Source organism: Chenopodium quinoa, unplaced genomic scaffold (assembly GCF_001683475.1).
Source record: "Chenopodium quinoa cultivar QQ74 unplaced genomic scaffold, ASM168347v1, whole genome shotgun sequence".
Taxonomy (NCBI): domain Eukaryota; kingdom Viridiplantae; phylum Streptophyta; class Magnoliopsida; order Caryophyllales; family Amaranthaceae; genus Chenopodium; species Chenopodium quinoa.
The window spans coordinates 6,602,442-6,627,996 of NW_018743920.1; the positions used below are offsets into that span (position 1 = coordinate 6,602,442).

The window sequence follows — 25,555 nt, forward strand, 5'->3', positions numbered from 1 at the left end:
TCATCCTTGTTTCTCTGTATCATATCAGAATTCTGGGGAACATGCAGTTATTCGGTTGCTTTCAGCATAACATATGATTTACAATTTAGTTTGCCCCCATGTCAAGACATAATTTTAGACTTTTAGGTGAAGTTTGAAGAATGTGGCTTTTGTTATTAATACAAAGTATAGTAATGCAATTTGATTAGTAAATAGTTTAAGGTGGTTTAATCGACGAGGTAGGTAGATCCTTGTCAAATAAGAAAGGGATAAACTAAATTGTACTCGTAATTAACGAAATAGGAAAGTAGAAAAACAAGGAGATAATAGATTAAAATTAACGATTATGGAGTATCAAATTGTTTTACTCTTTATAGAATATGAAGTTTGCCACAACATTTTGGCTTTTAGAATTTTGCAATGGAACAATTATTAATGGTTAAAAAGAAGAAAACAAGGAAAGTATTTCAACATTTTGGTTCACTTTTTTTTTTCCAACGCGTTTTTGGTACAACACGCTGCACCATGCGGCACGCTGCCAAATCAGCATAAATAACGGGATTGACGCGCGCATAACGGGATTTATGTACACGCGCTTTTCTTTCCCAAAAAAACAACCTGAAACCAATAAAAAGCTCCAGCACGAATCCCTAAACCCTAAAAACCCAGAAAATACATTTTTAAGTGACGATCAATTCGCAAAAACAACCACCAAAATTTCAACTTGATTTTTTTCGATCTAATATTGATCAATTTTTTTCCCAGAAATTTCAACTCGATTAATTCGACCTAATATCGATCGATTTTTTCCAAGAAATTTCAACTCGATTAATATGACAAAAGAATCACAAAACTTACCAGATTCACAAGAATCAATGGAGATCGAAGAAATAGGAGATTCATTGATGAATCTGAAAATCGACATAAATGAAGAATTTGATGTAGAAGACGAAAACAGAAGCAGAGAAATCGAAGTATCTAATGTCAGCAATGAATTCCAAGGTAAATAAAGTAACCCCTATAAGTAATCAAACTTGAAATTTTTAATATAATAAACTAAAAAGTAACCCTTGATTATAGTAACCCAAGTAACCCTTATTTTTAAATAACCTATTATAACTTAAGTAACCCTGATTATATAGCATGTAACCCTTGTATACTTTAATAAGTAATATAAGTAACCCTTGTACGTATTAACATGTAACCCTTGTATTCTTTAATAAGTAATATAAGTAACCCCTATACGTATATTGTAATAGTAACCCAAGTAAACCTTATTTTTAAGTAACCTCTTATAACTTAAGTAACCTCTTATTTTTATAAAGTAACTCAAGTAACTCCTGTATATATACTGTAATAAGTAACCCAAGTAACCCTTTATTTTTAAGTAACCTCTTATATTTTAAGTAACTTCTTATAACTTAAGTAACCCCTTATAACTTAAGTAATTCCTTATAATAACTTAAGTAACCCCTTATAATCACTTAGTAACCCCTTATAACTAAAGTAAACCACTGTGTACTGTAACAAATACATACTACTAACTTTAATATACTTTTTTGCAGAAATAAATACAAGTATTACAGAAACAAGTCATAGTACATTGACAGAAGAAAGTGGAGTTCAAGATGAACTTCAACAAGAGAATATTGCTGATTTTGCAGGAAGTCTAGTAGGGTTTACAGCAGCAACTTTGAATGAAATTTATGATCAATAGCTTCATGCTACAGTTATAGGATTTAGTATAAGAAACTCAACAACAAGGTACTCACAAGGGAAAGACAAAAAACTTATAGGAAAAAATTTTGTTTGTTCTAAAGAAGGGTTCAGGTGTGCACCAAAAGTTATAAAAACACCACCTCCATCTAATGAAAAGAAAAAAAAAACACCAAGTACCTATTACCAGGACTGGCTGCAAGGCATTTATTAGGGCAAAAATAAATAAAGATGGAATGTTTCAAGTTGAAGAGCATGTTATGGTACATAACCACGAGTTGGCAAGAAGTGTCTACACAGATCAGAGAGAAAAATAACAAAGGACAAAGCTAAAGTCATTGATCTAATGGCAGAGAGTGGATTAAGAACAACAGAAGCATTCAGATTATTAAGTAATGAAGCAGGTGGGCAGGAGAATGTTGGACACACTATGACTGACCACCACAATTACATTTCAAGAAAGAAAATGAAAAAAATTCAAGGAGGTGATGCACAAGCTGTGATAGAAGGATTATACAAAAGGCAAGCAGAAGATGGAGATTTCTTTTTCACGTAAACTCTCCTATAAGTAACCTGAGTGATAACTTAAGTAACCATTTTTTGTAAGTAACCCCTGTTTATTAACAAGTAACTCCTGTTCTTTTTAAGATTTAAGTTAGGAGGAGGTGAAAACCAAAACAAATTTAATGTTATTTTTTGGAGGGACTCTGAAATAAAGGAAGATTTTCAAATTTATGGAGATGTTGTAATATTTGGCACCACATATAGGACAAACATATATAACCTTATTTGTGCCCCAATGTTGGTGTCAACAATCATAGGCAAAATGTTATGTTTGGTTGTTCTTTTATTGATGATGAGAAAATCGAGACATTTGAGTGGCTGTTATCCACATTCAAGAAATCAATGCGTGGAAGTGAACCTGCCTCTATATCACTGATCAAGACATGGCTATGTCTAAAGTAATTGAAAAGGTAACCTCAAAACTTGTATTATAACTAAAGTAACCCTTATAACTTAAGTAACCCTTATAACTTAAGTAACCCCTTACCTTTTATTACAACTTAAGTAACCCCTCACGTATTTCTACAACTTAAGTAACCTATGAATATGTCACAACTTAAGTAACCTCTATTTTAATACTTTGCAGGTATTTCCTCTATCGAGACATAGATTATGTATTTGGCATCTAATAAAAAATGTTCTATCAAAGTTTGGAGCCTTAAAAAGGGATACAGAATTCAAAGATGCCTTCAACAAATGTTTTTCTGGTTGTGTCACAGGTAACCCCTAAAAACTTAAGTTACCCTTATTTTAATTAACCCTTTATAAATTATCAGATTTTAAGTAACCTCTAAAAACTTAAGTAACCCCTTAATTCTTAATTCTTAAGTAACCCATTATAATTAAGTAACCCCTTATTTAAAATTTGTGTTAATAATTATGTGTTTAATAATTATGTGTTTATGAATGAGTAACCCCTTATATAAAATTTGTGTTAATAATTATGTGTTTAATAATTATGTGTTTATGATTGAGTCATGTGTTAGGTTAAATTAAGAAAAATTATGAGATTTTAAGTAACCCCTAACAACTTAAGTACCCCTTAATAATTATGTGTTTATGACTGAGTCATGTGTTATGTTAAATTAAGAAAAATTATCATATTTTAAGTAACCCCTAAAAACTTAAGTAACCCCTAAAAATTTAAGTAACCCCTTAATTCTTAGGTAACCCCTTAATTTTTAATTATTATCAGATTCTAAGTAACCCCTACAACCTTAAGTAACCCCTTAATTCTTAATTATTATCAGATTTTAAGTAACCCGTAAAAACTTAAGTAACCCCTTATTCTTAAGTAACCCTTAAATTCTTATGTAACCCCAATAAGTTATCCCTGTACATTAGCAACTAAAATATTATATGATTGAATTTCAGACATGCTGGGATGATATGATAGAGAAATATAAGCTACAAAACAACAGATGGTTTGAAAGGTTGTACAATTTGAGGGAAAAATGGTGTACAACTTTAAGTAAGGATTTCTTAGCGAAAGTACCAATAATGCAGTTGGGTTTAAGGCCAACAAAAACACAAGCCTAACTGATTTCTTCAAAATATTCAATCAGATAATGAAGAGGTGGAGGAAGAATGAGTCTGATGCTGATTTCAAGTGTTCAAACTCTCAGCCAAGTTTAAATTTGCCATTTTTTGGGTTACTAAAACATGCATATGAAGTTTATACACAGACTATATTCAGATACTTTGAGACAAAATTTCTGTACTCAATTGGATGCTTAACTCGTCTCCATTCTATAATGGGAAATTTTTACTTTTATGAGGTGCAGATTGAGTACGATGAATTAACTAAGCAGAAAGTTACATATAACTATGCTAAAAATACAATAGCATGTTCTTGCAAGAATTTTGAAGAGGTTGGTTGGTTGTGTTATCACTGTATAAAGATCTTGCAGAGTCATAATGTGACAAGGATACCTACCTGTTACATTCTTACAAGATGGACCAAAATAGCAAAAGGACATGTCTGGAGAAAAAGAGATGAAATGGCAGCTGAAAATGAAACTCAGACACAGAAATTCATGCCTTGGCGTCACATGATGGCAAGAAAAAGCTACAGCCTAGTTCTAAATTGTCAAGAACACAAAGAGACATGCAACTTGATGGAAGCATATTTGAAAATGATAAAAGAGAAGGCAGAAGAATTTAAAAAGGAGTTGGAAAAGAACAGAGAGAAAGAAACTTTATCTGACCAACATGCAACTTCATTTGATCAGCCAGCAAATTCATCTAATCAGCAAGCAGATTCATGTGATCACCAACAAAATGAAGAAGAAATCCCTGCAGTCATGGATCCAGAAAAAGTAAACACAAAAGGAAGAAACAAAAGAATAAAAGGGCACTTTGAGAAAGAGAAACAACCAAAAACAAAGAGAACAAAAGCAATGCAAGCCAAAGGAAACTCTAGAGAATTTGGAACCATAACTCTAGTTCAAAACCCAAAGTTATTTTAAATTTTGTGATTAAATTATATGTTTATGACTTTTTTTAAAGTATAAGTCAATGACTGAGTCATGTGTTATTTTAAGTTATTTTCTTTGATATTTTTGCATTTATTATATTTACATTATTGATGACAAATAACTTAAGTAACCCCAAGTACCGATTAACTTAGGTAACCCCTGAAAACTTAAGTAACCCCTTATAACTTAAAACTTAAGTAACCCCTTAAAACTGAAAACTTAAGTAATCCCTTAAAAATGAAAACTGAAAACTTAAATAATTAAACCCTAAAAACTTAAGTAACCCTTAAGTACCCCAAAACTTAAGTAATCCCTGAAAACATTAAGTAACCCCACCTAAGATAAAAACTTAAAAATAACAATCTCAAAACTTAGGTAACCCTTAAGTAACCCCTTATAATTGAAAACTTAAGTAACCCCTTAAAACTGAAAACTTAAGTAACCCCTAAAAACTTAAATAACCCTTAAGTACCCAAAACTTAAGTAACCCTTGAAAACTGAAATCTTACGTAACCCATTCAAATTGAAAACTGAAATCTTAAGTAACCCTTGAACATTTAAGTAACCCCAAAAACTTAAGTAACCAACCCTTAAGTACCCAAAACTTAACCAACCCTTAAGTACCCAAAACTTGAGAAATCCCTGAAAACTTAAGTAACCCCACCTAAGTTAAAAACTTAAAAATACCAATCTCGAAACTTAGGTAACCCTTAAGTAACCCCTTAAAACTGAAAACTTAAGTAACCCCTTAAAACTGAAAACTGAAAATTTAAGTAACCCTAAAAACTTAAGTAACCCTTAAGTACCCAAAACTTAAGTAACCCCTGAAAACTTAAGTAACCTATTCAAACTCAAAAATCAGGGAAGTTCAAAAGAAACAATCCTTGATTTACCATCAAGAATAACACTTGACGAACTAGGAACAGTAGTACCATCATCATCAGCAACATTAATATATATCATCCACCACTTTAGCGTCAGCAGTAGAAACAGTAGCCTCAAAATCAGAAACAACATTCACAGCAGATTCCGTTTGATGATCTGTATGATCATCTTGAACTAAAGAAGGATGTTGAACATCACCTACTGCATCATCCTTATTCAATTCAGAAATCTGGTTAACACCAACAATAGCACTAGCATTAGCAGCATCAGTACCTTCAGTTGCAGAAGGCTGCTCAACATCAGCACCGCCATCATCCTTCTTTAATTCAGATACTTGGTTTACACCAGTATCACCAATAGTAGTATCAGAATCTTTAAGACTAGAAAAAAATCTATAATTGGAGAAGGCTGCTCGGCAACAATAACATTTCGAGCAGACATTTTCATCAAATGCCTTGGCTTCTTCTTTGGCATCAGATCAGCCTTTTTGACCAAACGCCTTCTCTTCTTTTGTATTGGCTGATCCTTTTCCAAATTCTCTTCTTTCTCTTCTTCATTTTTTTCCAAATACTCTTGTTTCTCTTTCTCAATTTTTTCTTCTTTATCCTCTTTCTCTTCCTTAATTTTTTTCTTCTTTATCCTCTTTCTCTTCATCCTCTTTCTCTTCACTCGTTATGTCAAGTTCTTTTGTTACATCTTCTTCATTTGGTCCCTCCAAACTCTACATTTTCTTCTGTTTCCTTTTCCTGTTTTTTGGGTTCCAAACTCTCTTCTTTTTCCTCTGTTTCTTTCTCTGAGGAACCCGTTTTACTGCTCTTTTTTTTCTTTTCTACTTTCTCTTCTTTTTCCATTGATTCCTTCTCTTCCTTTTTATCTTCTTCCCCCCCCCCCTTTTTTTTCTTGTTTTCCTTTATCTTCTTGGCCACCTCTAGTAAAATCACTTCTTTGTCTTCTTTTTTTCTCCTGAACTATTTTTTTTTTTCTTTTGCACCTTAGTACTCTGACCAGCAACCTCAGCCTTAGTAACAGGATATATAACTTTATCTAGTACACCTTGCCCATAATTTCCATTCTCGAGGCTTATCCTTTCTTTGATCAACCCATCACTCCAATGCCTAATCAATGGCAATGAACTATCCAATACATTCCCTTGAATTTGAACCCTATGGAAATAACAAAGCTGCAGAAAAATTATACACCCAGCAACATATTTCACTGAATCTTTGTAACTTGACAACTTATCACATAGATTGTCCAAAGCATACTGACACCAATTATACCTGCTAATTTCCTCAACATCCTCTAAAGCTAAAACTAATTTCAAATCAGCTCGCCTATTTGTTGTGGGGGCAAGTAACGTAACCATGGAAAACATCACAAAACACCTTTTGAAATCATCATTGCCTGCCAACATACCCTTATCACTTTTCATCCTGTTAACCATAACTGGAACAATAATCTCTTTATCACCACCGGCATACTTTTCCTTCTAAGAAGACTTCAACTCATTATCTCTTTGTCTACCAGAAATGGGCACAACAGAAGGACCCATGGGAATGTTAAAAACATCATGGACATCAGCTGTTGTCAGCTTATAAGATTGTCCAGAAGGTAGATTAAAAGAACAAGTCTCTACATCAAAATGTGCACAAACCCAGCGAATAATTTGCCTCGGACAGATTTCTAACTTCATTGATACCAAACTACCAAACCCAATAGACTCAACATCTCTCTTTTGTTTATCAGTTGCCTTTTTCATAAATTGAACAACACCAGCTGGTCTCATCGCACAGTAACTCCATCATCCCTGAACCAAAAAACATAAAATATAAAGAAGTAAAAAACTTAACCAAAAAAGAACAAAAAAACAAATAAGCCTTAATTTCAAGTAACCCCTAATTTCAAGTAGTCATTATAAACCATAATGAAGTAAAAAAACTTAACCAAAAAAGAACACAAAAACAAATAAGCCTTAATTTCAAGTAACCCCTAATTTAATTTCAAGTAGTCATTATAAACCATAATTTCAAGTTATCCATATTATAAGAAACTACTAACTCCAAGCAAGCCTTAATTTCAAGTAACCCCTAATTAAGTAACTCCTAATTTCAAATAATCATTATAACTCATAATTCAAGTAATCCATATTATAACTACTGATTCCAAGTAACCCCTTAATTACAAGTAACCCCTTAATTTCAAGTAATCCCTAATTTTTAGTAACCCCTAATTTCAAGTAACCCATATTGTAAGAAACTACTGATTCTAACTAACCCCTTAATTTAAAGTAACCCCTAATTCAAGTAATCTATAATTTCAAGTAACCTATAATTCATAACCAATTTAAACCAAAATTCGAGTAACCTATAATTTCAAGTAACCTAATTTCAAGTAACCCAAATTTAAGTAAATTATAATTTCAAGTAACCCATATTGCAAGTAAAAACTAATTTCAAGTAATCTCTGATTACAAGTAACCCATATTACCAAAAACAAGAACAAGTAAACCAAAGCACCAAACATATGAAAGAAGAAATGTAAACATACCCCTCTTCACCTTCACCTTCAACTTTTACAACTTCAACTACTTGACTAGAATCAGCAGCAGCTTTACGACCTCTTCGTTTCTTTGCAATGACAGGTTTCACATCCTCAACATCAGGCTTGACATCAACTTCTTGACTAGATTTGGCAGCACATCGACCTTTTCGTTTCTTTAAAATGCCAGATTTCACATTCTCAGCGACCTCAACAAATTTCACATCCTCAGGAGCTTCAACAGATGTAACATCCTCAGCAGCATCAACAACTTTCAAATCCTTAGATCAGTAGGTTGCAAATCATTTACATCCTCAACAACCTCACCAGACTTCAAATCCTCAGTAGGTTGAGATTTATTTTCATCCTTAGCAGCTACATTAAACAAAGGAAAATCCTCAATTAACTACATTATTCTATAAGCAAGCACAACCATGCAAATCATTCACATCATGAGCAGCTTCAGTAAACAAAAAACCTCAATTAACTATGTTACTCTAATCACCAACCACAACCATAAGAAAACCCTAACAAAACCATTAGATAGGTGACACCTAAGACAACACAAAATAAGTAACCCCTACATAAACGACTACTAATACTAACATCAAATATATGAGAAATTACATAAATTTACTGAAATTGACAAGATTATATTAGAATAACTCATAATCAACAAATCCGAAACTTAGATTAAAAATAAGTATTAAAAAAAAATCAAAATCAAGTGAAATAAAAAGTAATTCAACAACAAAACAACATGAAAACAACAAAACAATGTAAAAATTACAGTAGCAAAGAAATTGAAGCAGAAATTTCACAAAAAACAATGAAATAACGTGAAAAATTACAATAAACATCAGATCTAAGGAAGAAAATCATCAAAACATCAAAAATTGCAGATAATTCAAGTAAACAAAGAACAATAATTGTGAAAACGCAAAAATTAGGGTTTCAAAAGTACCTGGATCATCATCGACTGAATATGTAGAAACTCCTTTCTTTCCCGAACGAATGACCTTCTTGATTTTAACCATTTTTGACAATTAAGATGAAAAAAGAAGAAAATTTAGAGTAGGGAGAACGTAATTTAGAGAGAGAAAGAACGAAATTGCAGAGAAAATTAAATAAAGAAGTGAGAAAAGAGAGAATTGCAGAGGCGAAATAAAGGGTCAAAGTGACAGAAGTAATGGCGGTTTGGGAAAAGAAGAAGGAAACTGGAAAAACAAGTTTGCGAAAGTCAAATTAAACGGTTGTATTAAAAATCACGAGGAATGGGATTAGATTGGGAGTCCGTTATTTTTTTGGGCCTTAAATAAGGCTGGGCTCGTTTTGTACAGCAGGCCGTATACAAATATTTTTTTTTATTTTTTATTTTTTTTTGCATATTTGTTGTCGTTGTGAATTTAGATACCAAATTGTTGTCGGTATTTTTTCTTAATATAAATGAAGCAACCCTCTCTAATAAGTTTCATATTTCAATATGGTACATTCAATAATGCTTTCTCCTTCCTTTTCTTAATGCAAATGAAGCAATCCTCTCTAATAAATTTCATATTTCAATATGGTACATTCGATAATACTCTCTACTTTCTAAAATATTTCAACATTTAAGTTTGCATGTGGATTTAAGATGAATTTTTTAGGTGTATAGAAAAATATAAGGTAATACTCATATTTAAAAACAAACGGAAAAAATAAGTGTTGCGAATATTCGTAACGGGGAAAATACAAGTACTCATTATGGAGTATGTTAAGGTCGAATCTTACCAATTGAGGATAATCTATTTACCTAATTACCTTAACGGCTCAACCTGTACTTTAAGTGAGTAACCTGCATATGCTTTTTAACTTGCTGAAAGTGACATTTTGTTCTTCATTCTTGTCTTTCTCTCTCCTCCAAAACACTTAAACTGTTTCCAATTTAGGGTTTTCGACTTGAAACTCTAAAATTGTGTCCAATTTAGGGTTTTCCAAGATACTGCATGCTAAAATCATTCATGAATCAAGCCAGCTAAGCTACTATGAGCAAGAGCAAATCAAATCACTGGAAAATGATGATTTGATTTGCAGGTAAGGCTCAAATCCTCTACAATTTACTCCATTCACAGAAACCCTGATTAGGGTTTAAATTATTGTAATTAACCTGCAATCTTCTGATTTATCACAGGTAATTTATGGCTATTTAACCACAATCTACCAAATTTTCAGAGGTAATTTCATCATCTTCAGCTTCATCACCTGTTCATCTGATTCTGTATAATTTTAGATATGAAATTATTTCATACCTATTGCAATTAGATTTGTAAAACTTGCATGAACATGACCACATATTTGAGAAAATCACCTAAAATTGTTCAAAACCCAAATTAATTGCAATCCTCAAAATCCTGAGAATATTAAAAAGCAGCATAAATAAAGCAGTTTATTGTTTGCTAGTTCCGACCAGATTGAGATAAGAGTTTATGTTTCTCTCATGGAGGTTTACGAACCTCGAGGCCGATAAATTAACAATGAGCTCTTAATCATAACAAAGGCAGACAAAGAAATCTGAGCTTTGTATATGGTAGTTTAAGAGCATAGAGCTTCCTCCTTAAGAACTGACATCAACAGTGCCACTAGTACCCTCAGCCATTGATTCTCCAGAAGCACCTGCAAGGTTGGGAGAAACATTATGTCTCGAAACAAAGATGTTGTTGTAGCTACTGCCTATTAATGTAGTTTACAAGATTATTAGGACGAAAGATATTGTAGCCTTGTAGGTTTGATGCAAAACATTTTTAATGAAGAATGATTTTTCATGGATAACATATTTGGAAAACCAATATTACAAATTAGTTCTCCTATGTTTGTTTCCTTACAAGAAAAGGCTTGGTCAATGAAAATTGTACTATTTCTAGGCCGAAACCATAGCCAATGAGTCTGCTCCACTTGGAGAAAATGAAAATAGGTGTGGAACGGTGAGGTTGGATGAGAGAAAAGTAAAAAAAGAGGTAATGAGGAGGGAAATGTGGCTTCCCTTCTAAGGAAAATATTTTCCATAATTGAGTGTTATTTTCCACTATTGGGAAAAATATTTTCCATCCCTTCACAAACCAAACAAATGAAAATGAGGGAAAATGTGAAACATTTTCTATGAAAACCATCAAACCAAACACAACCAATGTGAAAGAACTCTAACGATCTAAACTTTTGAGCCTCTTTTTATGGTAGGACAGAAATCAATTTCAACTGAAAGTGATTGTCCATTTCCATGGAAAATGCGTGGAAGATTGGTTTTCCTTTGTTTGGATCCACGATGGAAAACTTAGAGAGAAAAGGAAAATTGGAAATGTTATGGAAGAGATAAAAGTGAGGATAGAGTTTGAAAGCCTGGAAGGTAAGGAATGAAGAGGAAGTGTGGCATACCACTCCCATAAACTAATTTTCATAATTTTAAACCAAAAGAAACCAAATTTTTTTTTTGTCCAAAATTGATTTCCACCTTTTTATTTATTTTTTATTTTTTTATATTATGGTTCAAAACTCACAGAAATGTTTGTAATGATATATATTTTATTAAATAGTTAGTGATCATCATGCCAAACATTTTGTGATTGAAGCAAGCAAAATGCCAATCTTTAGATATAAAATTATGAAGGGAATTGTTAATCGTGTTTTTTCTGTACTATTGTCAAGTAAGGGTATGTGTGCAAGTGCATAATTTACCTATTATATGAGCAAATTTCTTACTTTGGTGAGTCCGAAACAAAGTGTAAGTACTTATACCTATGCTTGCGTGTCGAGGATCTAGCATGATTACTTAAGGTGAAATGAAGTGTTCATTTAATATAGACTGGGAGTGTGCAGTATTTTATGAATGTCTTGGCAAAAGAATTAGATGATACTAAATATATGTTACTTTATATTTATTATATTGAGGGCTAGGTCTTTTTGGGAGTCAGGGGGAGGGGAGAGTAAGGGATAGCTCTGGAAGAAAACTCCAAGATTCTAAAATAGATAGGCTTCCTCACTCCAAATTGTGAATTAACCACCAACCTCAAGGTTGGAAGGTATAATCCTTGCCAATAGGCTAAGCTTAACTTGGTATTATTTTCTAGAAGATGTCACATGAATCATGGGCGTATTTTGTAGAAGTTCTTAGCTATGATACAGGATCATGTTTTCCTATCTGTACCATACAGAGTTAAATCAATGGTGAACTAGCATTTCTTTCAGCAGAACAAGATATGATCCTGTAGACTCTAGTTACTAGCATTACTTGAGAATCTAATTGCTAATAAACATTACAAGGTGTTACTGTTCACAATCGAGCGGTTATTTCTCAATACAAAAACGTAATATTGGATAGTGGATTTAGTATACAAGATAATTGGAAAGGTATTGAGGGTGTGAAGTATAGACAACTCTACAGAGAAAATCACATTATGAAAGAAACATTTTACAAGAGAACTTGAACAATTTAAGGCTACATGCCTCAATTATGGTAGGAAGGATTTCATCTTTAGTCAAAAATGATTTTCCTTGAAGATTGGTTTTCCTTTGGTTGGTTCCTTGATTAAACAATTAGAAAGAGAATGAAAGCTGAAAACCTGAAACTGAAAGGGAGGAGTATAAAATGGAAGAAATTGTAGGTCGGAATAGAGATGAAATGTAGTGTTCAACAGAAAACACATTTTTCCTCAATTTTACAAACCAAATGCTAGAAAATCCAACCAAACACACTGATTTTTTTTTGGTTTTTAATTCAAAGAAATTTTGATAACAAAAAGTCATCATTATGCCAAGCCTAATGAATAGGAACAAGCAAAATGGCCATTTAACAATGGGAATATTGATTACCGTTTTGTCTTTTGGAGTCAGGTACTCATTTAGTGTAGTGTATGTGTGCAACTGTACAATTGTAAGAAATTACCCTTTTTTATTGAAAAAAAAAAAACCTTATTTTGGTCTGAACAAATTCTCATATATTTATACCCATGCTAGCATGTCAAGATTCATATACATTTTGGGGTGAAATGAATAGCTCAATTAGCATAGATTGGCAAAGTGAGGTTTCTGAAATGGTATCTTTGCAACAGGAATCAAATGATACTTCATCTTTATTTCATTGTTGGAGTCAATTGTTCTCTAGAAGATCTCATGTGAATTACGAGTGCATTTTGCAAAATTTCTTAGATATGCTACAACATCTTGTTTTCCTGTTCGTAGCATTGAAAGTTAAATTGGTGGTGGACTAACATTTCTCTCACCACAACAAAATCTCTGTACTTACAAGTAAGGAATCTAAGTTCCAAGTAGTACGTTGATATATAAAATTGTTTTCCTGTATGCAATACTGCTGACATAGATCGACGGATTGGTTCTTTCAACAGTCAGAAGACAAATATTTCTGTACTTTTTTTTTCGATTAAAAAAAAAAAAATCTATACTTAACCAAGGAGAAGCTAAGTCTCTCCATGTTGCAGTGCAGACTTACCCATGTCCTTTATCCTCTTAGCAGGAGGTTCATCTGTGTTTTTGTCTTTGCGTTCACCTTTGTTTTGTTCACCCTTTTGTTTGATATTTTCTGCCTTCCTGCTGTCATATTCTGCAAAATATATTTGTTCACCAAATATACTCGACATAAACTGGGAAAAGTAAAAACTACTCCCTTTGTTCCTTAATGAAGCTCTTATCTTTCAATTTGGGATTGGGATCCAGACCCACTTATCCACCCCATTTTACCTTTTACTCATTCTTCTTCTTCTTTTTTTTTTTTTTGATTTTTTTTCCTTTAATTCATTTTAACTCTCCCTAAATCTCTATGCAATTAGGAGACGAAAACTTTTTCTTTCTCAATTTTTTCTCTAATATACCTTAACATCGCCTATAGTGTATGCACTTTTCTGGACTAGACAGATAGATTATCATGGAGTATATTTATAGTTTTCGAGATGTATGAAATTCTTCTGCGTATGTGGTTCAAAACAAATGTCAACAATTTCTCTGTTGTCAAAATCTAAAGTTTGGACTCAAATTAAGTGAGAGAAAGCCATCTCCAATAAGATATCAAAATCTTAAAAATCATACCAAACAAAATTACCTTCTGGTGCAACTATGAAATGTAGCTTATTACTCATCCACCCAAATCGCATCAGTTGACCTTCTTTCAATTCCCTGGTCTCACGGACATGACCCCAACTAATGATTGAATAGCGATGGTCCCTATCAATCATTGTCAGAAAATGCTCTAAGCAATTTTCATCATCGACAACCCAGATATTTGCTCTACCTTCATGTAACCTTTGTCTTATATTTTCAGGCATGTTTGGAACAATAAATTCATCAACAGAGTGTCGAGGCAAAACCAGTTGGGATGTTGTCATATCTGACTTAGTTAACGTCTTAGTGACCGGGTATTGGTCCACGGGTGCACAATTCAAATCAATAGCTTTCCTCATGGTGAGCAGATTTGGGGAAGGCAAAGAGAGATTTGAGCTAGACTTCTGTAAGGAAAAAAAAAAAATTAAAGGGAGAAAGACCAATCTATGAACAATCAATTTACAGCCTTTTGTAATTAGCTATTCAACTAGACAGTAATTACTTAGCTACATTATTGTTGTGCCTTAGTTGCCTTCCTTAATAGTCAAATGCATTAATGAAACTTTTAATATCCCCATATCTCAAAGTTTTGATTTGCTTAGGTTTATTTCCTTATGTGGGATATATAATTTAGCTATGACAATCCTCGTGTTTGATAATGTTTTTCTTTTCTGCATGAAAGTAAGTATATCTTGGTGTATTCAATCAATTAATCAATCAAAGCCTTAATCCCACAAGTGAGGTCGGCTACATGAACCAAATTTGATTATTCCGTGTGGTCATCCACAAAAATCTTCCTCCTTCATCCCTTACGATCCAATAGTTCATCCTCATGCAAATCCATATACTTCATATCCTTCCTAACTCCTAACCAACTCATTTGCGGTCTCCCTCTCCCTCGTTTAACCCCTCCATGGTCCCACTCTTCCACTCTTCAAATCTGTGCACCCTCGGGTCTCCGTCTTACATGCGCAAACCATGGTCTCATTCTTCCACTTTTCGAACTGGTGCATGCTGGAGTCTCCGTCTTACATGCCCAAACCATGGTCCTACTCTTCCACTCTTCGAACCGGTGCACCCTCGGGTCTCCTTCTTACATGCCCAAACCAACGCAGACGGTTTTCCTTTATTTTGTCTGCAATGCATGCCACACCTACTTTCTTGCGAATAATCTCATTTCTGATTCTATCTCAGAGAGTGTTCCCGCACATCCACCTCAACATGCACATTTTCGTAATCTCCATCACCTTAATATGTCAAAAAAATAAAATAAAAATGTGAGCATAATTAGTTGATCAATTGGTAGCAAATGTTTGACATGTATCATATGAATGCTTCAATTTGGATATAATGGTTACTTGAAAAATATTCCAATGCATTTTTATGTCCACTCTGCTTTTCTCTTAGCGTTAGAGAAAATGAAAACACTTTGCAATTAATGAGTAGTAGAAATGCTTCTAGTTCTTGTGAAATATAAGGCTGATTAAATGAATTAGACCGTCTCAATTTTTTTATCCATTAGTGGCCAAAGTTTATGTATATAGTAACAGTATTTCTGGGTATATGGATTGTATGGTAAGTCAAGGGGACCTCTACGAGCAATCTTTTTGTAGAGGGGTAGCTTTCAAAGGGATATTTGGGATGACCTTTTAATGAGAAATGTGGCAACTTTGAGTTATTGACTGGCTTACTGAGTAACAGTGTTCCTTTTCATTTGCAGTTATCCAAATATAACTTGATATATTTGATAAAATTTTTAGAACTTAAACGGAAAAAAATGTAATATTGATGATTGATACAAAGTGATCATCAAAAACTGCAGAGCTGTTATATTTAGTGGAGTTATGTTGCTTGAAAGTCGTTTATTGCTGCAGAAAACATGACAGGGCTCCTCATTTGCTAATTTGCAGGAATTCTCAGCTGCTTCGAGTTCTGCTGTCACATATCAAATTCCTGTATCTCAGGCTAGGACTTCTGCAATCTAGGACTTCTGGAGGCATTTTCTTATTCTTTCTTTTCCTTCAGTCTTAGCTATTTGATTTGTATGTCTTAGTGTTCATGCATTGTGCTCCTGAACTATTATTGTTACATATGTGCAAATGCAAATTTGTAAAGACTATTTTGATTGTTAAAGAGATTAGTATTTGACAGTACCGGAGACTTGGATTTATCAGAATTGGCCAAGTGCACAAGATTCATTGTAATTTTTTTAGCAGTTGTTTAAAGAACAAAGTGTATTATTCTTATAACAAAAGTGTAACACGACGAATTTATATATATTTATCCGTCCAGCTTACTTGCATTCTTGAGTACTCATTACATTTCAGGGCTGGGTTTTTATCCCAGTAATGGTTACTTAGATTAAAAGCCTGAGCAATTTTTCTGCTGGACTGCGTTCAGAATTTTTGGTATGCCAAGATCCTAACCAAAGAGTGCATACTGAGCCTTTTTCTCATGATCATAATGATCTTTAGAATCATTTTTTCCCTTTTTTGTGTGATTTTGTTTCCTTTCATTGTTGATTCTATGAATTATTGGTGCTGAGGTGGTGATCTTATCATACAATATTTTCTTAAAAAAAAAAAATTAAAAGGAAAAATTTACCATACAGGAAAAAAAAAAAAAAAAAATTTGCAGGTGGGCAGGTGTGTCAGGACTCAGGAATTGCAACCCATGATTGGGGCTTTCTTGCCTAATGAGGGGGATAATCTTCTAAGTAATAGTAGTAAAATTCTTAAATTATGAACTAGTATAATAGATTAATATCAGTAATAGCTGTTAATGCACTTCAGTGATTGTCGAAGATAAACTTAGAATTAGCAATTATTATCGATTAATTTTCGGACCATGTATATATCAATATATGTATCAGATTTCACCTGAGAGGAACCAGTTGTATAAAAAGTTACACTACTCATTCATTATAAGCTTGCTAGGTCGATTAATGTATAGAAGAACTGGTGGTCATAAGCTAACAATGACAGTTAATTTTACAGTCAAATAATTTAGGAGGTAAAAAATTGTTCAGAAGGCCCCTATAGCTCAGTGGTAGAGCGTCAGTCTTGTAAACTGAAGGTCTGTAGTTCGATCCTGCATGGGGGCAATTTTTACAAAACTTTTTTTTTTTTGGTTATTTTGAAAATGCTTAGATATATTTTCTATATTCTAAGAATGTGCATGGCCAAAGTGATATTAGTGAAAATATACATAGTCAAAATGATCACATCATTCACATGAATATTCATTTTCAAATTAAGCACATGTACAGTGCAAAAATAAGACAATAAATGTAAGCACATGAATTTAGTGATATACTTCGTATATTAGTGAAAATATAAATGATCAACTAAAGTGATCACATGAATATAGATTGTTAAAATAAACACATGAATAGTGCAAAATTAATTAAGACAGTCAAAGTAAACACATGAATATGTTATTATGCACAATCAAAGTAAGCTTATGAAAAAGACACATGAATATGTTATTATGCACAATCAAAGTAAGCTTATGAAAAAGACAAATTAGACGGTCAAAATAAGCACATAAATAGTGAAAAAATAAGAACAAGAATGAATTATGTGTTAAATTGAACTATTATTATTATTATTATTATTATTTTTCCAAACATTTACAATTAGCAAAGATTACAAGATTTTGTTATCTATATCACTATCACAACTTCACAAGCAATAAATGGTTGCCACATCCTCAACTCATATGCCAAATTAACCAGAAAATTATAATTCTCCCTATCCAAATATCTTAGCCACATACCCAAAAAAAAAAAAACCCAACAAAATTTAATTTCCAATTGACAAATTATTTGATCACAATAATAATGGAAGCATTAGTAGCTCAATCTCTGTCCTACACAAAAATTTCCAAGCCCTTAATAAGAAATTGTTCTACTTCAACTTCAATTTCTCCCTCATTTTTACAATGTAAAACTTCTGCCTTTTCTTATCAATCTGTTCAAAATCTGGGTTTAAAAAGGCTAAATTTTCAATGTATTAGAATCATCAAACCATTCCCAAAAAAGAATGTTGGAGTTGTATATGCTTCTGAAGGTGACACTTCCCCTGCTAATGTTGTTCAGGGCTGGATTCTTGAACCTGTAGGTCAGTAACTTATTATAGTGTTCGCGCTTTAAATATATAATTATTATTATTCCTCGGCCTAGAAGAAGTTGTCACATTGTCCTAAATCGGAACCAATAGGAGATTATGTATCGATACGTTATATTGGTGGAGTTATTTTAATCATCTCCTCGATACCTTTTTTTTTTATGTATGGTATGTGTTGCAGGAGATGGTGATTGGAAACACATAGGTTTTAAGGTACCAATGCCAGGTGCATATGAAATTTTCTCTGTAAGTTGATTAATTTTATTTTACTAATTCACCATTATTTGTACTTGAAATTATACATATGATGATACATTAGCTAGAGTACTCATTTTATGGTGTCAATTGATCAGAGTGATGAGATGGTGATTGGGAGAGAGCCTCAGAAAGCAGATTTGGTTATTCCTGTTGCCACAGGTATTATTATTATATTTTTTTTAAACACGAGCACGAGTATTTTAAGTTTTTTATACAATTAAAGTAACACGCAGTCGACAGTCTACTATGTTAGTGATATATACAGAGCATAAATTATTAACATAGAAGTATGGTTATGTTGTTAGAAGTCATAAATGACTCGTGTTATAGTAAATAACTAAATATTGAATCTAGGGATAATAGTTAATTCGAGTACTTTGAAGTATGAATTCTCTTTCATTCTTATATGAAATTATGTTTGTCGTAGATAAATAATGTTCAATTTCATTGATCTTTCAATAGATTACCAATTTGATCATTTTCTTGCATTTACCAAATTCATAGTGTTTAGAGATTGTCATTAATGAGAAAAGTCTAGGAGTTTATTTGCTAAATATAGCTATATATGTGGTTGGAGTTGCAGTTTCTGGGATGCATGCTCGAATTCAGAACAAAGAAGGAAGCCTCTACATCAGTGACTTAGACAGCACAAATGGAACTTACATCAATGAAAAACGAGTACAACCCGGTTTTACAGCAGTTGTACCTCCTGGAAGCTTGCTCACATTCGGTAATTAAGTAATTAATACTATTACAAGCATGCTGCAATCTAGACAACATGTGCATAATCAATGTGTTTAGCAGTGTAAGCAATGCACACTAGGTGACAACGAGTAGCTCGAGTTCAGTTTGGTCAAAACTCGAATGAAGTTTGAATTCTACTCAGGGTCTTTATAAGTTTAGCAGAGCTAGCCTGAACCTGCAGGTTTAACAAGCTCTTCAATGAGTATACAAGTATTTTTCCAAGGAACTTATTTAACTTTTACTGAATTAGCCAAAGCAATACATACAAATAGGTTGCAACTGCTTGAATTCAAGTCTAGCTATTATGAATTAAGTGGAGTTATTATTTGAATACGTGAGCACAACAAATTCAACTTTGATTGAACGCGACTGGGGACATAGTTTGAGTTCAGTTTAACTCATGATTCTGATCCTGCTAGCAATGAAGGAATGAATACAGTCCATATTGATTAATCTTCTATAATCATAGGAAAGTGTATATATAGCTTGGTTAACTAAATACTGAATTCTTATACTGTTTTTGGCAGGGGATACTCATCTTGCAATTTTTCGAGTTTTGAAGATTGAGAAAACTCTAGAGAAAGAAGCAGATGAATCTGAAGAGAAAACAGAAATTGAAGGCAAAGAAGCAGCTGCTCAACCAGACACTACAAACTGAGCTCTTGATTATGTAAATTTAATTACTGTTAAGTGACACATAATAACCAAAAATTCCCGGCTAGTATAGTCCACCTTTTATTAGGGGATTTTGCTAATAATTATTGTAATGAGTGTTAATTTGCTATAATATTTGTTCAAAAAAAAAGTTAATACCAAATAGATTGTCTTACTGATTTCTTTCCCATATTGTCATCATCCATTTATAGTATTGTCTAATCATTGTCGCTAGACCGGTTCAAAACCAATGTAGTTCAGGTTTTGGATCATACTTTTTGGCATGATCATCCAATCTTCAGGTTTATGAATTTTATGTTTGAAGTTTTGACCCAACTTTTGAACCTTTAGATCGATACACAACCCAACTTGTGTTAGAAAAAACCTCAACTTTTGACGTTGAACCAATTTCACCAAAAAAAAAAAAAATCTAAAACCTGTTCACTAACTAGTATGAGTACTTAACTATCTCAACTTAAGTCTTGTTTGATTTATCTCAATAAACATTTTAAAATATCAAATTTTTATATAAGCAAACTTTGTTTCAAGTAATAAATATTTACTCCGTGATTAGATTTATTGAGTTTTACACCGTCACATTAGCAAACGTACCATTTAAAACGGCGTAAACTCCACAAACGGAGTACTTTTGAAATTCGTGAACAACCAACCACTTCTTTTTGTATTGTTTAGAATTAAGGCAATAGAATAATCAATCTTTTTAGTGAAAAGGGAAAGTGTAGTGGGCGCATGAACCCACCAATGGTGAAGCGTATAGTTTGGTAGAGTCAAAACAGTTTAAACCAAACACGATACCTCCATTAACAACCCACCATTGTTGTTGAGCTCAAACCCCTTCATTCAATCCCACCTTCTTCCTGATTTTACACAAAATACCCAGAAATTGATTCATCATTTTTCTCAGGAGAGAGGAAAAAAAAGGAGATTTAATCACTTAATTGGTTAAACATGGATTCCTTGCAATCTCACAGAAATGAGATTATAGGCATTTCTGTTGCTCTTGCTGCCATTGGTGTTGGCTCTGCTTATTATTTCTATCTTTCCAACAAATCTGAATCCAAATTGAAAAGTATCCATCTTTTTCCCTCTATTTTTTTGTTTTAATTTCTGTGTTTTTTTTTGTATATATTTTGATTATTTGTTGCTATTTTGCTGTTTGATTGATTATTGTTCAGTTACAGTATTAATTCTGGGTTATACGTTGATTATAATAATTATGTTGTTGGGGATGTTTTTATTTTTTCATAGGTTATAATATTGAATTTTGGGAATAAAATAAATTGAGATGATCAGCTGTATCATGAAATTTTAAATATATTGGTTGGATTCTCTGGGTATAAACAATTCTGGGTTCCTTAGATATGTACTGGAAAATAATTTTGTTAATGACACGAAGATTTGGGTACTTTGACTAGTGAAGTAATGATTTTAGGGTCATTTTAATCAAATTATTTTATGTATTTCTGGAAATTCTGATTGATCTTGAGAAACTAAGGGTCTGTAATGGTTAAAGATAAATACTGGAATAGTTGCATTATGTATTTTATTAGTATACATTTAGCCCAAAGTGGATTGGTTGATATTAAAGAGGTTTTGATGATGACATAAATGTAGGGGTGATGTAGTAAGTTTGATGATCCTTAATGGTTGATGAAACTCTCATATAACAACAATGCCAAAGCCTTAATACCATAAGGATTGGGTAGGCTAATCAGGCTCTCGACAAAAATGCTTGATCTTAATGTTTTAATCTAATGAATCAAGATAACCGTTCGTGCCGGTAAGATCGCTTGGATTTAATAAGGGGTCGCTTAGATTTATCCATAGTTTGTTTAGTTTATTACTTATACCAAAAATCCTATTTCTTAATTCGAATTTTTTTTTAGGTCCAGCCAAAATAGGATTTTCTTTCATACGTGTAAGGTCACTTTAAGTTGTACTAGTGACTTTGATTGAGTTGCAAGATTTTATTTGGTATGGAGTATTTCATTGTGATCCTCTCTAAATGTTCAAATTCAATTTCATTATGTTGTGTTTTTGATGATAATTCTTGTGTTAGGTTGCTTGGACCCTGAAACGTTCAAGGAATTTAAGCTTGTGAAACGGACTGAGCTAAGTCATAATGTTGCGAAATTTAGATTTGCTCTTCCTTCATCAGATTCTGTGTTGGGTCTTCCAATTGGACAACATATAAGTTGCAGGTTTGTGAGTTTTGCACAATGGCATTATATGAGTATGATGCCTGTACAAAATTTGAACATTTTTATCTTAGAATCTAAGTACTTATATGTGATATTGATCATTATTGATGCAGAGGAAAAGATGCTAATGGTGAGGATGTTATGAAAGCTTATACACCAACTACGTTGGATTCTGATGTTGGTTATTTTGAGTTAGTTATAAAGGTATACCACTATACCAGTATACTTGATGTAATAGTTGATGACTTGATGCAATACCTCTGTTAGCCTCACTTTTTAGTTATTGCATTGTATTGTCTCCAATTGGATCTAAAGTAGTTATCCCATTGATTTCTAGATGTATCCACAAGGAAGAATGTCGCACCATTTCCGAGAAATGCGTGAAGGTGATTACTTGTCTGTCAAGGGCCCCAAGGTTTGTAATTATAGCGTAAATTATTTCAAGATATTATGCAAATGGTACCCCATGCAGCGATTAGTCTTCAATATGGGGTTTCATTGGTTTTACTTAAACTAATAAGAATTGTGTACCATGAAAAACTTGCTCTAGTGTCTAGCTGTCTACTATGGATGTATTTCAGTTGCCAATATGGTTTTTGCATATATTGCAGGGACGTTTTAAGTATCAGCCCGGGCAAGTTAGAGCTTTTGGTATGCTTGCTGGTGGTACAGGAATTACTCCAATGTTTCAGGTCTGTCAATGTGGTGTAAAAATGGAAGATTAACTGCTTTTAATACTCAGGAATGGAAGAAATCCAGCCTTTTCATATTCAGAAATGAGCAAGTCACTTTGTTTCATGATCTGTTTTGTATATTGTTAGGTTGCTAGAGCCATATTAGAGAATCCAAGTGACAAGACCAAGGTTCAGTTAATATACGCAAATGTCACTTATGATGATATTCTTTTGAAGGTAATTCCAGCATTCATTTGTTTTCACTACTTTAATTAGTTTTTCTCTCGCGTTATAACTTTGCTTATAGTTATACCCAAATCTTTATAACTTAGATACAGCATTATCTCTTCTGTAGATACGCTGTCCTTTCTTATAATGTGTGATTGCAAGAGTTTTCAGCTGATTAAACTGCTTCCAATTATAATTTGTTTTTATTGTATTGCAGGAAGAACTGGATAATTTTCCTCACAGTTTCCCTGATCAATTCTCTGTTTACTATGTCCTAAACGAGGTATTATATTTTATATATTTCACCTAATCCTGGTTAAGTTTTGTCAACTTTTCTTAAAATTAAATGCCAATGCAAGAAAATTTTCTGCAATCTTGCATCACACTAAGTGAACCCTCTTTCCCTCTACACCTGCAGATTATTGCTTGATTGTTGACTGATATAGTAATATTGACTCATTGATTATTTTCTAGTGTCACGAGTATATATATACATGTTCATGTTGTCTTCATTTGTCAGGCGAATATGTGTTATGGTGTCTTAATTTGTCAGGCAGAATTGGCTTGAGAATGCTTAATATCAAGCTAGTACTTTTTCTTTTGGTGATTAAGCTAAACAAGAATGTTGATACAGGGGGACTTTAAAAAATATTAACTATGGTGAAAGAGGTCAATTTGCTAAGAATTCATGAATCTAAAAGTGCTTGGAGTGAAATCTGTTGCCATACATGGTAGACTAGTGGGTTCTCCAGAGAGTTTAGTATACTTATTTAAGAAAGCTTATCTAGGGCACATTAAGTTATATACACTGCAAGCAGTTATATATATATATATATATATATATATATATATATATATATATATATATCTGATTATCATTGGTCAAAATCTGAGAACGGAGATTAGCGTAAGAGCCTAGGTTTGCTTTGTGTGGGGTTGAGTAATTTACAACTCACAGGACTCCCGTTTTCTTGCTGACAAACGGTGGCTATCAAGCTCAAAGTTGGTATGAAATAGTAGGTATTTGGTTAGTAATGCTGATAATTCATGTAGGTTAATAGTGACTAGTGAGGCGACAATTCAGTTTCCATTTGTTAACTTGTTACTGTCCTGCATGTTTTCTTTGTTATTTCCATTTACAAGCCTCGCTGAGCTGGTATAAGAGCAGGAAAATCAGACTTATCTCAATTTGGTGAGTAAACAATCATTTGGGTATCACAGTAAGTGTAGCAGCCATCACTCATTTGTAATAAACTCATTGAAGCACTCAGCATTGATTTTGGCATGCATAAATATTAGTGCAGTACATTCTTGGAGTATCTTTAGTCTTGTGTAATACTAGTATTATTGCTGGTGCAAGTATTTCGATAGATGTGATTCTAGTAGGCATTTGTATGTTGATACTAAGGACTAATATCTCTTAAATGTATTAGGAAAAGATTTGAGGTTTTCTGATATACAAATGTTTTGTCGTCCTCAGCCACCTGAAGAATGGAGTGGTGGAGTTGGTTTCGTATCAGCAAAAATGATTCAAGATCATTGTCCTGAACCTGCGTCTGATATTCAGGTAGACCTTTGCTAATCTTTAATACATCTCCTATCCTTAACTCCTCGTATAGTCCAACCTTTCAATACTAACAAGTAACAATGAATTGTCATCAGATCTTGAGGTGTGGACCGCCTCCAATGAACAAGGCCATGGCTGCTCATCTCGAAGCTCTAGGATACACTTCTGAGATGCAATTTCAGTTCTAAATCTACCTATACCATATATTCTCTCCTTTTTTTTCTTATTCGGCCCCTGCCACAGGACATATATTATTCTACAACATCAATTTTTTGCCATCAAGGTCAAAATAGTTGTAAGATGCAACACTGATGACTTGATGAGCCTCATTCTGGATGCTACTGCAGATTATACTTGTATTTGGTTAAACCTTTATTCTTCTGTTTAGTTTTTAGTAGGCTGTCATATGCAATTTAGGTTGGACTATTGACTTATTGAGCATGTAATCAGTTGAAGAATCAAGGAACGTGTACACTTTGTTTTAGTTAAAACATTTGTACTATCAATTGTGATCCCTCATAATCTTAATTTTCCCACTATTTTTGGCCTATGTTATCCAAAAACAACATTACATAATTCTAATTCAACACTATCCCATTAAATAATCCATAATTTCATGAATGGACAATACAAAATTTATAAAAAGTTGATCATGCTAAATTGATCCTACTCACTACTTGATATGAATTTTGTTCGAAAGTAGATATGATTAATCTAAATTGACCTTAAAATTTTTTACAATCAATTAAAACCAAACTTGATTCAAAGGATTCCTATGCCACCCCTAATCCTCCGATCTTATACAAATCTCACTAATTGTAATCCTCCGATTTTATAC

The 25,555-nt window shown here is 32.9% G+C and overlaps 2 protein-coding genes, 2 long non-coding RNA genes and 1 other non-coding gene across 7 annotated transcripts; 4 read left to right on the plus strand and 1 right to left on the minus strand.

The window, feature by feature from the left end:
- Nucleotides 1–291: 291 nt before the first annotated feature.
- LOC110688214 lies at nt 292–9,722 on the minus strand. 3 transcript variants are annotated; one of them, XR_002504524.1, is made up of 4 exons: nt 9,124–9,720; nt 8,169–8,534; nt 5,630–7,428; nt 292–4,554 (listed from the first exon to the last, which is right to left on the minus strand). It is a non-coding gene; the product is annotated as an uncharacterized LOC110688214 (long non-coding RNA). The 3 variants fall into 3 exon arrangements; XR_002504525.1 differs by having other exon boundaries at nt 5,895–7,428; nt 9,124–9,717; XR_002504523.1 differs by lacking the exon at nt 292–4,554 and having other exon boundaries at nt 4,989–7,428; nt 9,124–9,722.
- A 257-nt stretch (nt 9,723–9,979) lies between these two features.
- LOC110688215 lies at nt 9,980–16,520 on the plus strand. The gene is made up of 3 exons (XR_002504526.1): nt 9,980–10,232; nt 10,330–10,372; nt 16,154–16,520. It is a non-coding gene; the product is annotated as an uncharacterized LOC110688215 (long non-coding RNA).
- A 754-nt stretch (nt 16,521–17,274) lies between these two features.
- Nucleotides 17,275–17,346, plus strand: TRNAT-UGU. The gene has a single exon. It is a non-coding gene; the product is annotated as a tRNA-Thr (tRNA).
- Nucleotides 17,347–17,875: 529 nt separating this feature from the next.
- Nucleotides 17,876–20,218, plus strand: LOC110688217. The gene is made up of 5 exons (XM_021864935.1): nt 17,876–18,364; nt 18,552–18,616; nt 18,724–18,787; nt 19,212–19,358; nt 19,900–20,218. The coding sequence occupies exons 1-5, from the start codon at nt 18,085–18,087 to the stop codon at nt 20,028–20,030; spliced, it is 687 nt and encodes a 228-aa protein (XP_021720627.1). The 5' UTR covers nt 17,876–18,084; the 3' UTR covers nt 20,031–20,218.
- Nucleotides 20,219–20,684: 466 nt separating this feature from the next.
- Nucleotides 20,685–25,256, plus strand: LOC110688216 (NADH--cytochrome b5 reductase 1-like). The gene is made up of 9 exons (XM_021864934.1): nt 20,685–21,116; nt 22,107–22,248; nt 22,362–22,452; nt 22,586–22,663; nt 22,860–22,940; nt 23,070–23,159; nt 23,368–23,433; nt 24,631–24,717; nt 24,813–25,256. The coding sequence occupies exons 1-9, from the start codon at nt 20,996–20,998 to the stop codon at nt 24,903–24,905; spliced, it is 849 nt and encodes a 282-aa protein (XP_021720626.1). The 5' UTR covers nt 20,685–20,995; the 3' UTR covers nt 24,906–25,256.
- The last annotated feature ends 299 nt before the right edge of the window (nt 25,257–25,555 follow it).

Excerpts from the sequence above, each read along its gene's own strand:
- LOC110688217 (XM_021864935.1), top strand. The coding sequence starts at position 18,085 with ATGGAAGCATTAGTAGCTCAATCTCTGTCCTACACAAAAATTTCCAAG. Across the intron at positions 18,788-19,211 it reads GGTTATTCCTGTTGCCACAG|TTTCTGGGATGCATGCTCGA; the intron begins GTATTATTATTA and ends TTGGAGTTGCAG. Across the intron at positions 19,359-19,899 it reads TGGAAGCTTGCTCACATTCG|GGGATACTCATCTTGCAATT; the intron begins GTAATTAAGTAA and ends TGTTTTTGGCAG.
- LOC110688216 (XM_021864934.1), top strand. The coding sequence starts at position 20,996 with ATGGATTCCTTGCAATCTCACAGAAATGAGATTATAGGCATTTCTGTT. Across the intron at positions 22,249-22,361 it reads GGACAACATATAAGTTGCAG|AGGAAAAGATGCTAATGGTG; the intron begins GTTTGTGAGTTT and ends TTATTGATGCAG. Across the intron at positions 22,453-22,585 it reads ATTTTGAGTTAGTTATAAAG|ATGTATCCACAAGGAAGAAT; the intron begins GTATACCACTAT and ends ATTGATTTCTAG.